Source organism: Pezoporus wallicus, unplaced genomic scaffold, assembly GCF_028554395.1.
Source record: "Pezoporus wallicus isolate ANWC-B61680 ecotype Strahan unplaced genomic scaffold, APGP_CSIRO_Pwel_v1 contig_12129, whole genome shotgun sequence".
NCBI lineage: Eukaryota > Metazoa > Chordata > Aves > Psittaciformes > Psittacidae > Pezoporus > Pezoporus wallicus.
The window spans coordinates 984,586-999,203 of record NW_026642642.1 but is presented as its reverse complement, the minus strand read 5'-3'; the positions used below and the strand labels follow the sequence as shown (position 1 = coordinate 999,203).

Genomic DNA, 14,618 nt, shown 5'->3' with positions numbered 1-14,618 from the left:
TTGAAGGCAATTGCTTATATACTGCAATCTGCATTCTGTTTGGGGAAGTTTGTGCTGGTTTTCAGCCATGTGTGATCAGCGCATTGGCAGCCAGCTCCTGTGAAGCCTATTGAAATTATTTTAATGCATGCAGCTTATAACATTTCCAAAGTAGCTTTGTGGTCAGTGAGGAAGAGTTTGCTGTTTGCTTCTTTTGCTGCTACAGGGAAAACATGTGAAGTTTGTAAGTGGGAACCAGTCCCTGCAGTAAAAATCCAAGTTTAAATGCAGAGGGAAGGAAACAACCTATGGGCTGTGTTAGGGCAGCCAGTGTGTGCATACAGACCTAGTGTGGCCATTGGTATTCTCATCAGGACTTACCTATGTTGTTATTTAAAAATTATTATGTATTTACACCCGGTTCAGCTGAATTGCTGCTGTGACAGAAAATGTTTTTTTTTTTTTTCTTGTAGACAACTATTTTACGTTTTCCATTTTACTGTCTGGCTTTGTAACTACTTACTACATTTCTGTTTTCCATTTGTTTACACCTTGTTCCTGCCAAGCTTTGCTTTAATATGAGATTTCAAAGCAATTTTTCCTTTGTATATGTAGATTTGCAGCTTCTTGAACACAGTACAGTCAAAATCAGTCAAACGCCTTTTTACTCCCCTGCAATTAGCTTGGTGAAAGAAAAGGGGAAAAGAACGGCTCCAATTTATTTTTTTATTTATTTATGTATTTATTTTATTTATTTATTTTTCTCTGCACTCCAAGGAAAAAACGTTCCTTTTTGTTTTATTAATGATGTGCTTATGAAATGGAGCGTTTGATGGTATGCACTTGGAGCAGGCAGAAGGCGAGCTTCCCCACGTCGCGCTGGCAGTGTGCTTCCTTTCTGATCTGCACCATGCTAGTTTATTCCAGATGTGGGCTCGCTCCAAACAGAGGCTGCCTGATGCACAATGGCTTCACGGTGGAGAAGGATGGCCTGTGGGGACCCACTTGAAGCTGCCAACTGTATTCTCTATTCTTAGTTGCGGTCTGTTACATAAGATAGCCCATTTTCTTCCCCCACTTGCGATTAATCCAAGTAGAATATTCATACTGTCTTAAAAAAAATAAATAAATAAATAAATTAATTATTTGTAGCTCAGGCACTTTGAAGTTGATCAGCTTCAAGTGGAAAAATCTGGTCCAAAGGGCTGCCTGTGCAAAACAGCCGAGTTAAGAGGAAAGTTGAATTGCCTAAAGGTGATGTAACTGCAGAGAACAGAAAACAGCCATTAGCCCAGCTGTAACCTGACCTAGCCATTTGTGTTTCTGCTTGCTATGTGAGGGAAGTTAAAAAATGGAGGTCTTGAAGGGACTCATTTCCTCCTCTGAGACCATCTTTGACGAGTGTTGGTCCATTGCATCCGTGAAACCCTTCTATTGAGGGGAGTCCACAGCCCTTCTGCATAGGCTGGCTGCTGCTGCTCTGGGTTAACAAGCAAAGTCCTTGCGGTGATCTGAGCAGGGTTAACATTTGCTTCCAGGAGATGGGAAACAAATATCTAAAGGGGAATTTGGCTTCTTATTCATTCGTCACTCTCAAAACAACCATGGGTGTCTTTCTGATTGTCCATCTTTGCTAAATCTCAAATGAATTCAATGGAATTTTCTGGATTATCATATACAGGTATTCAGCCCGTGTTATCTAGTGAGCCCTTTCTGCTTGGGTTCTCAAGTGTTGATATTATTATGACCTGCCTTTAGTTAAGGGGTATAGGTTGATCTCCTTCTTCCTGTGAGTGACCTGGGTATTGCCTAGTCCCTGTCTGCAATTGACGCTAGTAGTGCCTCTCTCTCTGTCCTTGCTGAGGATGTCTGGAGTTGAAGATACCTGGCTGGACTGGCATTAGCGTATCTCTGTGCTTGAAATGTTTTTGCACTCAGAGATGTAGGTGCACATGTGAAGATTTATTGTGTCACTTATGAACAAAACTGGGGGGATTATACTAAGTCATATATAAATGAAGCTGTGGGAATTAATTCTGAGAGGGTGGAAAAGTTCAGATGTTAATAGGAATATGCAACTGGCAACTGTCAAGCAGCAACCAGAATTGTGCAACTCATCAGAGAAGACTGGTCAGCAGTTAAACTCATCCTCCTCTGTGCAGGGATTATGCAGGCTCTGAGGACAGTGACATCAGACCTGCAAACTGCCAAATCTAACTGCACTTGGAGTCTCCCATGGGTATTGTAAGTCGTGAGCTTCTAGCCTCTTTGTTTATGAAGAAAAGCTTGAAAATATGAGCCTTTAAAAACTTCAAAATTAAAGACATGCATCACTCTGCCTTTTTGTTTTTAAACCTTTTTTTTTCCTTCCTTTTTTTTTTTTTTAACATTTAGGCTTTGTATTGTTGAACCTGGGAATCTCCAATAACTCAAGAAAATTGTTTTTAAGTAAAATTTAAATGCACTTACAAATCCTTGGAATTGGCAGAGCTTTACTATTAAGGCTTTCCTGCAATGGAGTGACATAAGATGCACATTCAAAATAGCAGCATTTTGTAGCTGGCTGTGAAGTATCCTCTGCTGCTCTCTGCAAAGGAGATAGCAGCTTTATAGGGAAAGGAAGGGGTTTCTGCTTTCTCCCAGAGGTCTCAAGCGAAGGCTAGCATTCTACTTTTTAATACTTAGCTTTCAAAATCTTGCAGTGACGTAGCTAGAAGGTACTTGTGTATTCGTGGGGGGCCTTTGCTTTGTAGAACATGGTTAAATGTAAAGCTATGAATGTTTTATGAGGTAAAGAGCAGTGAAGGGATCTGATTTCTAGTCAGCACCGAATTGTTTATCCCAGTGAAATGCATGCAGCTGACTGGTGGGGACTCGAGGGACAGCCTTTTCTTATACAGGAGATGGTGACCATGTCATTTGAAAATGAGTAAAAAGAGATACATGTTTGGGTGTGTGCCACATGGTTTCCTTGTCTTTATTGTGGCAGCACTCTGCCATCTGCATTCGGACCAGCTAATGCTTTACTTTGCAAGTGCTTTTGATTCCAGTGGGAGTTCAAGGGGAATAAGATGGTGTTTGCATCAAGAGCAGCAGAGTCTTGCCATGTGCTTTACTATGTAAACCAATGTTTGAGAGTGGGTCAGTTAAGAATAAATTTTGGATTTTTTAATAATACGATGTAGGATAGTGAGGAGTGCTGAGGAATGCAAACTAGGCACTGCACATCATGGGCCTTTGAATAACTTGCATTCCAGAAAGCTTTTGCAAACCATTAAACACAATTTTATGACCACATTGTTAAACTTTATTGGAGGGTCTGCTTCCAAACTGGATTCAACAATGGGACACTCGGAGTGGCATCTTGCGGGGAGAATAGATGGTCATCATTACAGCCTCGAATAGACTGGGGGAGGCAGAGAGATTGCGTTTCACTGTTACACTGTTTTCATTACGAGTGCAAGGTACTTTATAGCAAGAAAGCCTCTCTGGAGCATTTTCGTGCTGTAGCTCAATTCTGGTTTTTAAGTAGATAAATATAGTTGACTCTTGCCCCTGCGTTTAACACGATGTCTCATGTATCACTCTAGTTTATCTTGTAAGTATTCTCTGTCCTGGCATGTCCTGTTATTCAGCGGGAGACAGGGCTTTTATTGATGCACTGAGGATCCCAGTTAAACATGTTGGAATATTGCCCACATGCGTGACTTTCAAATTAACAAATTACCCACAGGTGTGGATGTTTTCAGCCTCAGTCTTCTGGGTTGCCTCTTAAGACACCTGGTTTGTTTTTCCCTGTTTCTTCTACCTGTGTTCTAGGGGCTGTATAACGTTATTATTTTTCACTTTGTTCTTAAGATATCAGGGTAGATACTGACCCCTTTGTTCTTGTATCTGCAAAACTGCATCTTGCATTGAAGTTAAAAGTTTCAGCATAGGGTCCCAGTGATAAGGTAAAAACAAAAATGTGTCTTCACTTAATAAAGGCTCTGATAAACCTAAAATCTGCAGGTTGCTGCCACAACCCTTGGGTTTGCTGATATATTTAGCAGTTTCACTTCTTAGAAACAGGCAGCAATTGTACATGCTCTTCACAGTTTGGCATGAAATTTTAATCATCTTTGCTACTTAGCTGTTTGCGTACTGTGAGAACGTTACTTGTGTGCATAACAGACCCCGTTGGAAATAGCTGACCTGGTACCCGGTGGCTACAACACATGGCCTAAAAATTGCCTCCAAATTGTGCATTTTGCTGTCTTGCAAGCTTGAAAACTTCCTAGGGTTTCTCATAATTCTGTTATCCTGGTTATTCCCTTCTCTGAGAGAGTCCTGGCAGTTGTCTTACATGTCTTGCTTGCTTGCTTGCTTGGTTTTCTCTTTCCTTTTTTCCTCTGCTGATACCTGCCACACTTGTGTTTACTTATGCCCCATCCTGCTGGTAGCACTCATGGGAGCTAGCTTTTGCACTTGTATTACTCTAGAGTTTGTAAAGCTCTTTTGGATAAATACTTAGGATCATTTAAAAAAAATGAATAAAGATGTCATAAACATGGCTTATTAACTTGTTTAAACTGAAAAGTTATTCTCTGTGGTGGGTAAATCTATTACTTACAGTCTGTAACACAACTGTCCAATAAGAAATATTTGATTGGCAGCTGATAATTTGAAGCTGGTATTTTCTTTCCTATATCTCAAATCCTGCAAACTCCCCTGGAGGGGGGAAATGCTGCAGTGTGATGCCAGTCTGGTCCCTGCTGTAATAGCAGCATCACTACTGGGTGTACAAGGTCCCACTTGAACAATGTCTTGCTCCTCTGCAACCCTGCACCGCTCATCCTTGAGTTTTGGTGATGGGTTTTGAGACTGCTGTTTGCTTCGGGAAGGATCGGGGCACTGAGAGCAGGACCTCTGCGTGGCTCAGAAAAGCTGCAAACAGCCCTGCAAGGAAATCTCTACAATCTCTACTGATCCTTCTCTGTGCTGCCTTCTTCTTTCTGCCTGCTTCGCTTGGACCTCAGCTAACACAGCAAAGCTCAGCAAAACCACCCATATAGCTTGAGCTATACAGATACGTAGTGATGGGCAGCAAGGTGCTAATAGCTCCCCACTGTACCCTCCCAGCCCTCTCTCAGTGTCCAAATCCAAATTCAAGGACTCTCTGCACGTTTTCTCTCAGCGAGAAGGTTGCCGCATATGGAAGATGCACATTCTGAAGGGGACAGACGGGCTGGGAATCCAGATAACGGGAGGCAGAGGGTCAAAGCGATCCCCTCACAGCATCATTGTCACCCATGTGGAGGAAGGAGGCTCTGCACACAGGTGAGGCAATGGTGGTGGATGTGGGGGTGGGTGTCATGGGGCATCCGTGGCCATCACTGTTAACCAGACTCATGAGACGCATGGGGTTTTGCCCTCCCTTTGTGTGAGGGTGAGAATATGGCACTTTAAGCTTAAAAACTTGTTTTTGTAATTGGTCACTGAAACTTCTTCCAGCGTGTTTAGCCCAAATTATAGACTGCTCAAACACTTGCTTGGTGATGTAGCATAAATCAAGGAGCCTGATGGCTGCTGGGGCTTTTTCACCAAGTCCCTTTTTGGAAGATGGGCCTTCCCATGGGATTGGCAGTGGATGAGTGTGGGTTGTGCAACCCAGACTGCTCCCTGCCAGGCCCTGTTCCTGATGGGGTGGAGACAGGGTTCACTTCTCCTCCCTGACTCTCTCCAGGGGGGCACAGAGAAGGTTTGAGGGGTCTCAGGCCTGCAAAGAGGGTGGAATGGCTCTTCTTATAACAATAATTTTCTTGGGCACCTTTTTGAGCCACTTTTTTGGAGCAAAACCCATAGTACCAATTGATGCAAGCTTAGCATGAGCCAGATCATTTCATCCATGCCTTCATGTCCCACTGCATGTAGCCTGGCCCCGGGGAAGAACCGCCCTGCAGCTCTGTGTTCCTGCTTTGTTTCGCAGGGATGGCAGGCTGACGGCGGGCGATGAGCTCCTCATGATCAACGGGCAGTCGCTGGTTGGGCTCTCCCACCAGGATGCTGTGGCTCTTCTTCGCTCAGCTGCTGGCCTGGTGCAGCTGGTGGTCGCTAGCAAGGTACAGTCCTCTCCTTGGTGATCTCCTGAGTGTGTATCCATAAGGGTTTGTGAAGTACTGAGTGGAAAGGGCTTAGTTTTGATGGGGAATGGCATGTACACACTTGTTCCCCTAAATTTAACACACAGATATGGGGAATAGATCAGTAGCTGCCATAAATCTGTGGCAAATCAGCAGGGTATAGATCAATTTAATGATTTGCTTGTATTCTCAGTGTCATTCAGTGTGCAAATGAGTCTGTATTTATTCATGCAGACATTATTTAAGTTTTGGCCAAAGACGTTTTGTTAAAATATATGCTAAATAAAGCAGGCTGTTCTCAGCCTCTCCTGCTTCCTGCCTGTGTAGCCTTCATAGCTCTCAACTCTTGTCCTGTCTGTGTGCCTGAGGTCTCTCAATGATGATCTCTTGGCTCGAGTTCTTTATTTTGTCCTTAGTAATAGCTTGGAGTGGAGCTCTTGAAGATAAAGGAGTGTGAAATTTCAGGGAAATGAGAGTGGAACTCATTTATCAGTTGGGCTCTTCGTTCTGCTTTCATTGCAGGAGAGGTTGAGAGGATATTACACAATATTTTTCCTTTGTTTAAGAAAATCCTGCCCACCCCTGTTTGTTCCCTTGCCTGGACTACAGCCTGCTGTAGCCTTGCTTGGGTTGATGTAGGTGTTTGGTGGGTGGCCAACCAGGTCCCAAAAGTGCCTGGGGTCTCAAAGAAGGACTTGCCTGCAGGTGGGCCTTTGGGGTGGTAGCAGAAGCATCCTGGGACAAAGGGGCCGCTGATAAGCCTGCATTTCCAGGTGGAGGATGAAGTTGCAGCAAGCCACTGTATCAGTGTCTTTTAACTTTTTCTTGGATTCATCTTTACATTGCCCCAGCCAACCTGATGCAGGTTTCTGCAGGTTTAATGCCTGGGTTTTGGCTAACCAGCATGCTTTATGCACATGTCTTTGGAGAAGAGGTTCTATCTCACCAAATTCAAAGTGAAGAGCCTATAAATTCTCTTAACATTTCAGTTAGACAGTGAAGTTAATTGAAGACCTTCTGTAGGCTCACAGCCTGGTATTAACCCCACTGGTGTTTACTCTGGAAACAGCATGCTTTGACCTGAAGTAGGTACATTTTGTATTTCCTTTAGACAGTTGGACTCTCTGCCAAAACACAAGGCAGTAGACTGCATAAATTTCTCCTTAAAGTTATTTGCTTGTTCATGCGATGATTGCATCAAAATAATAAACGTGAATAAGTGGACAGCGTAAAACTTCACGTTCCTGATCAGGCTGTGAATCTGTCTGGCCTGTGCTCTGTGCACTTGGGCTGTGTTCTTGTCCCTGGGAGGAAGACTTGAAAAGGCAAGCAGTGGGAAATCCAGCCTCTGCCATGTCTCAGAAAGGGTGTAAGTAGGTGAAGTATTCCACAGCAACTCCCTCGGCATTATTTGTTGGTATGGGAAAGCAGCCTTGCAGTTTGGCTTGGTGAGCATTCTTGAACACAGCATTTGTTCTGAGAGCAATAAAATGAGAATCTGTCTGGCCACTGCTTTCAGTTGATGCACGTGTTTGCTTCCTGAAAAAGGTGCCAAAGACTGGAAACAAATCCTGAAGCATCAGGACGTGAGTTGGTAGAGGATCGGTTGGGTCAGTTTTCATTTTGTTCTCCTAAGTAGGGTTGTCTGTCTATTATTATGCATGTAGATAGAAAAACATGTGGAGGGAACATCCACAGGGAGAGAGCAGGAGAGCAGAGTGTGATTTGGGATGCAATGAAATGAGTAATGAGGTTTGTAAACTCCTAATCTGCTCACAGTGACATTTAATAAAACCAAAGCGGGGAGGAGCAGGCTGCTGAAGTATATATTTTAAATTCTCATGTATGAAATCTAAATGTTTTAGGTGTGCGTTGGCCTATGTTTACTATATGTGCGCTTTGAAATGGGGTCTGCTTTTTATAACTGAACTAATAAAGTTTGAGCACATATAATGAGGGGAGGATTACGAGAGAGGTCTCCTGGGCAGACGAAATGGAGCAGTTTCACCATGGTTTTGATGGTTTTCTGCACGTGATGTAACATATTTTGTTGTCTCTTGGGTAGGAATCTGCTGAAGGGGATTTTCTGAAGTACCCATCTACCAGTTTGCCAGACTTGCTTAGCACTTGCTCAGTCCAAGACTCTGTCTCTTGCACTGACAATAAGGAAAACGAGGAGCCAGAAGAAGAAGATGTGAAAGGAGTGAATGCATCTCCTGAAAAACCAGTCATTGTAAGTGTGGCTTTGGTGTGATGTTCACTCTCTCCCTTGGTGCTCTTTTGCATCTGTCACATTCTTCTACAGCCTGACACAAAGCAGGTCCTCGAGACAGGGCAATCCCACCCAGCCCTTCTTTTCATGGGACGTGGGTGACAAGCTGCAATGGGGATGGAATCTACCACAGCATCTGCCATCTCTGCAGCAAAGCACCAGCACAGGGAGCTGAAGCTCTCGTGTCCTCCAAGCTTTGTGGCAATCATGGTTTTGTTTTTCTCTCTGCTGCTGGATTGTTTTCCACCACTTCCAGTGCTTTTGTTGGATCTGATGCAAAGTCTCTCACAGTGCTTACTTAGTAACATGCTCTGCTTTCCCCTCCTTTTGTAACTGAACTTCTTTAACAGTTTCTGATCCAACTCTTCAAGTTTTTATTTGCTCTGTTGAAGCCAACAGACACTTTTAGGGGAGAGAGTTGAATTTCTGGCTGTGAACTGCAACTGAAGCTCTGCTGAATAAATGTGGCCAGTTAATAATCTCACTTGCATTCCCTTCAGGGCTGCATTAAGTAGAGATTAAGTGGATCATTGTATTTATTTGTAATGTAGCAACTCTGAAACTTCATTGGTGTTCTGAGTTTCTGATGTATTGTACAGACAAAGAATAAAATTATATTTGCTACTCTAAAGAGCTTGCAGGCTGGTTTTCTGGCAGGGAAGGCAGGTGGATTCACTTGACGCTCTTAACCTTATTTTCTACCCTTGTCTTTTTTGTCCCTCTTTTCTGCAGCAATTGTAATAAATCTCTCAAACCTTTGGATGGCTCTGATGTGATGCTGATTTGGTGACTTGTTTCGATTTTGTACTCTTATCCTTTCCCATTTCTGGGCAAAAATACTGCTTCCCAGGACAAGTCTCATGTTATAGTCTAACTGATGCTGCTGCTCAATTCTTACCTGCTTGTTATCTCTTGCTTTCTTTGACTCTATGCTTATAACAGTCCTCATGATTGCACAGTTCTTTACTGTGACAAGTTTTGGTATTTCTGCACTGTCTTCTCTTCCATGTGCCAGACTGTCTTCTGTTCCTGTGCTTCTTTTGGGGTGAAGGAAAAGAAAAATAAACAAATCAGGGATGCTTTGCATGCTGAACATGGTGTAGTGGTTGTGTGCTAACTTGAGTGGGCATTCTTTTGGTCATCAAAATACTTTAAATTCCTATATATATCATGTTTCAAATTCTGATAGTTTTTCATAAGGCCGTGGCTCAGCAATGCTTAAACGTAAAACTCAATTTTGTCAAAACTTATATTATGTGTGGCTTCAGGATTCAGGTCCTGGCATTCCAGTAACTCTTTTGGTATATTCTGGATGCTATTTGTCACTTGTTTTGCTCCTGATTCCAGAGCAAGGCTCTGCATGGTTTTCAGCAGTGGCTTTGTTGTTGGGTGTTTCTTTTCCAGATTAACATAATGCTAGGGCAAGCTTGAGGTGCTTGCCACCATGAAGACCCAGGAGCCTGCCCAGAGCCCTTCAGCACGGACATGAGTTTGGAGCCTGCCCGCATGTCTGTCTCAGTTCTGCTGCAGCTGGCAATGGTGGTAGCCCAGTTCTGAGCCAGTTTGCTTGCCTGCCTGTCTGGCACTCTAACCCCCGATAGCAGTAGCTCTGTACTTTCATAATGCAGCACTGGGGAATGGAGGGGAAATTACAGAAATCTGGGTGCAATAAACACATTAGAAGAATAGCAGCAAGATTTATTTTTCTTCTTTGTTTCTATTAGTTCTTTTGTGTTGGTGGAAATGTAATTCAGAGGTTTGTAATTAGTTATTAGTGACTCTCAGAACATCAGCTCTTTTGTTTGGCTTGAGCTGCACATGAAATCCTTTTTCTTCTAATCCAAAGCACAGGATGCCTTTGCATTCCCCTTCTAATTGCTGTCTCAGAGTTGGGAGTGCAGACAGGGCTCTCTGCAGCCCATGGAGGACAGTCTGTAAGTGTAGACCCCTTGACTGTATGCACAGCCTGGTCTATTCTTATCACTTCACAGCAGCCTGAGCTGAGCAAATCCTGCGTGCCACCAGGCAGGATGCAGGAAGGTAAATGTATGGAAAAGATAAAATTCACACGTCTTCTTTTTCCACCTGACAAGATAGGAAGGGCTTTTCATAGCAAAGCTTAGAAGCTGATTTCAAGGTCAGGATGAACATGGTGTATCACCTGATTTTATTTTACACACATGTGTATATATATAGTCATACAGATTATTTCAAAATTGCTTTGGAAATTACTGTTCTTTGCTATTCCCACTCTCTTGATGATACATCTTCTCTTTCATATATATTCCATTATATTTGCACTGTAGGTAAGGATGTCAGTGTGACTGGTGATTAAAGCAGGAACTAAGACGGACCATTTTTAACCAGTTAATTGGGTCAGTGTAGGTGAGTGGGTGGTACTCAAGGTCTATACCAGGTAGCTGGAGCTGTGGTCTTAGTTTAAGTGTTAGACCTCTCAGATTTGAAACCAATTCTCAGTCCAGCTCTGATGAGGAGTTACCTTCCTTACCACCATTTTCTCACCTCTGATGAGAGGTTAATTAATTTTCTTGTTTACTTTGCAGGGCTTTGTAGAGGCTCAAAGGGATGCGGTCCGGTTCTGGGTGCATAGGTAACAAGAAGTAACTCAGAGTGATTTATTATTAGCCGAGGTTTCACTGTCCCTTTTCTGACCAACACAGTGCTTATCTAATTCCATACTATCTTCTGATAGTACAAAATTTGCAGGAGCTCTTAGGGTTGCTATTAACTTAACTATGAATATAATTCAGTGCTGAGTATTCAGAACCATAATTTGACTTGCTGTTAATGCCTTAGCACCTGATTGCTTAAAAAGCTGAGCAAAGCAGAAAAAAATAATCACTTGAACTGAGGTATACGTGCAGATTTTCATCCTTGTAGTTATGTACTGAATCGGGCCCTGAGGAACCTAACCTAAGTTGTCTCTGCTTTGAGGTAGAGAATGGACCAGGGACCCCAAAAGGTTCCTTCCAACCTGTCTTACTCTCCAGTCTCATTTCTAGGGGCTAAAGTTTTCTCTGTGAGCAAGTTCTTTAAAACTCTTTTAAGTTCTGCTCCAGTGTTTCCAGGGAGGGAAATATAATCTGAGCTGGTCAGCTTCCCCGGGATACAGCAGAAGAGTTTAGTGACACCTGAAAACTAATTTAAGAGAAATAATCACTTTTAAGTCTTCCTTGAAAGTCCACTTGTTGTGCTCCCTTGATTAAAGTTTCATAGTACAAATGTAATTGGAGCTTTGTTGTTACAGTTTCCTTATGTAAAGCCCTGTTTAACAGGAAACATCCCTTAAAGTTCTAACTTCAATAAAACTTGTGCTGCCAGGCAGAAAAAGGATTCCATTAATATCCTTGAAGAGCATTTCTTTTAGAGCTAGTTTAGCCAAAATGTGTCTTAACTTCAGATACAAAATACCAGGCCACAGAGTCGTGTTATGCTAAATTCTCCTGAGGCACTTCGGGGATTTAAACCCTTCCTCCCCACATCCCGCAGTCCGTATTTTGCCTTGAGCTGTTGATGTTGGTATTTTAAAATGTCATTATTTATGTCTGAGTGAAATAGGATGATATGATAGTATTTGCCTTTGATTTATTTTCAATTCTAATTCACTTTTCCAAGTATTTCTGTTGCCTGAAATTGAATCTGTCACTGTATTGCTGGCTTGCAGAGCATCCTGGGAAATGAACTCTAAAGAGAAAGCAGGTCTGCCAAGAATTTGCCAAGTGTCTGATGAATTTAGGGCATTTTGGGTCTCCAGACAGACACATGTGCCATCCTTAATTGCTTCAAAAGTGTTTTGCTTTTGTTTCTGGTAGTGCTCTGTTGTTCAGTATATGATGATCCGAGTACCTTATTTTTCAGGTGTTCACCTTCAGTAACTAGCTTCAAATTAATGGCTTGAAATTGCAGAATGTTACTAAATACAAAAGAGTGTCTGCCTCAGTACTTAATATTGTTCTCTCCCATTGGTATCTGCCATTTATAACGCTGGAGGCAGCACCCTGAGATGAGTCTATTCCGTACAGATTGGAATTGTACAAGAGAGAAATTTCTTATTTGGGAAAGGAGGTCATAGTTACCCCTATGCGTATGGGGGGGAAGCTGGGAAGAGAGGCAATTTGCCTCCCTATGCCCAAGCTCACCATGCAGGCACAGCCTCTGGCAGCATCCTCGGCTGCATGACCCCTCTGCTGTGGAGTGGCAAGCCCCTTTAGCTCATGTTTAATCATGTTGCATTGACCTAAAGTGTTTGATGTGTACCTTCACACGAGCAGTGGACTCTGTTGCATGCAGAGACAGCCATGACCCAGCTAGGTCTTGGTTCTAATACAAGTAATAGAAACAGGATGTCTCCAGTTAAAGGTTTCTTGCATGAGTGGGATTTCCTTATCCCTGCCAAAACCCACTTGTGTTTTTTTTTGCAAGACATGTAGCTGAAAATGGATAAATAAACCTGTTCTGTGAATATAAAGCAATGCATTTGTGTAACTCCCCTTCCTCCCCATTTTTATTTTTCATCTGAGCTGTAGGACTGCTTACATATTTTCTGTCATGAGCTTTTCTGTCTTACCAGGGGATCTATGTGTAATTACCTGTAGCCATGCAAGCATAATAAGGAAGAGGATAACAATGCTGTAAGTTTAAAAACAGTCTTGGGGTCAAAAGTTCTTCTGGAAGCACTGGGAGAGAATTTCAGAGAAAGCATTAGCATTGAGAAGGAACAGGAAGCATAACTCAACAATTAAATGTGTGCAAAGCACGGGGAGGGGCCCTCATTACTTGGAGGACTTGAGCGTTCATTCCCATTAGGGCACTGCAGCCTCAAAAGAGGTTGCTTACTCCTCAAACTGCACCAAAAGGCTGGGAAAAAAGGCAGGAAAGACCTTTTGCTGGCAGAAATCTGCCTTGCAATGAAATATTTTCTTGGTGGTGGTGGGGAGAAGATGAAGAGCTGGTATGAGATTTGGCTCATACCTGGTCCTGGAGAAGGGTTTAGTAACTCCTTTCCGTGAGGGCTAGCAATGTTTGCAGATCCTGCCTCGTGTCACATTGCCCTGTGGGGGCAGGCATGGGCAGGGTCCAGCTGTACCTTAGCATGGCTTGGAGCTGCTGCTCAGCTGTAAATGCTGTATTTGTCTGGCAGCGCTGTACCTTTCTGAGATAGTCTTGTCCAGCGTATCTGTGAGCCTGTGCCCATGCAGTGCCCTTCAATCATGCTGTAGCTGAGCAGATACTGGGTCCTACAGTGTGATTCCAAGTATAAGCTTTTAGTGTACAAGTAGTTAGGAATTTGGGGAAGAGAAAATGACAAAATATTTGGGACAAAATAGTTGCCCAGTATGGCTGTTCTTCTTATCTTGTTTCCAGAAGGCATATCACATGAAAATAAGCAATTGCAGTTTGTCTTATTGCCAGGGGGGTGTTCAGTGATGGGCTGATGGTGGTGGAGCAGGGATGGCAAGAGCTTGGGGAAGGTGTGGGCACACATCACATGAGTTCTCAGGGAGGAGGAAGAGTGGTGAAAGGCCCCCAGGGAGGCAGTGCAATTGAATTACTGGCTTTCACACGTTCTAAAATTGACCTGTCAAGGAGACGTTAATGTGAATGTGTTCTTCAGGTCAGGAGGGACTAATTCAGCAGCAATCGCATCCTTCCGTGTGCCTGGCTCCCAGCCCTTCTGGGCCACTTGCTACTGCCTCTGTGTTAAAGGCAAGCCCAGAGAAAACTGTTTCACCCAGAGGCTAGTACTCTGAAGGGTTCCCTGTAGGTATGATGCAGCCTGCAAACTGTGAAGTATCTCCTGTTGCTTGGGCTGGTGGAAGATAACCTTTTTGAGATGACCATAAGTATCAGTGCACACAGTGCCCAGAGTTGCAATTTTTGTTCTTCCTGTGTGATATGTTTGAAAGCCAAATCAGCAGAGTAATAGAAACACGTTTATCTACAGTACAGGTTCTGCACGGTCTTTGTTTTTGTGAATGAGGGCTTTTCCCATAAAGCAACAGATACAGTACAGACTGTCTCTCCTTTGGCTGTTTGGATAGCTTCCCAGTTTTGAAGGAGATGAACAAGCTAAAAATAACCCCCTCATGGCACTGGAACAAGAGAGATGCTGTCACAGCCATGCGGTTCACATAAGGATGATTAACAGAAGGATGATAAAGACTGTAGGATTTGAGAGTTAGCGTGAATGTCATTATCATCACATCTGCAGTGTGTGTATCTGC

The 14,618-nt window shown here is 43.1% G+C and overlaps 1 protein-coding gene across 7 annotated transcripts in view; it reads left to right on the top strand.

The window, feature by feature from the left end:
- PDZD2 (PDZ domain containing 2) overlaps positions 1–14,618 on the top strand; it is a 204,502-nt gene that overhangs the window by 144,323 nt on the left and 45,561 nt on the right. For 5 of the 7 annotated variants that reach the window (XM_057431161.1, XM_057431159.1, XM_057431160.1 and 2 more), the window contains 3 exons: positions 5,156–5,298; positions 5,948–6,080; positions 8,167–8,334. The exons of 1 other annotated variant lie outside the window; for it this stretch is intronic. In XM_057431161.1, coding sequence (XP_057287144.1) covers positions 5,156–5,298; positions 5,948–6,080; positions 8,167–8,334 — 444 coding nt within the window. Of the gene's footprint in view, positions 1–5,155; positions 5,299–5,947; positions 6,081–7,724; positions 7,967–8,166; positions 8,335–14,618 lie in introns of those variants that run through there. One more of the 7 variants, XM_057431166.1, reaches the window with a different exon arrangement.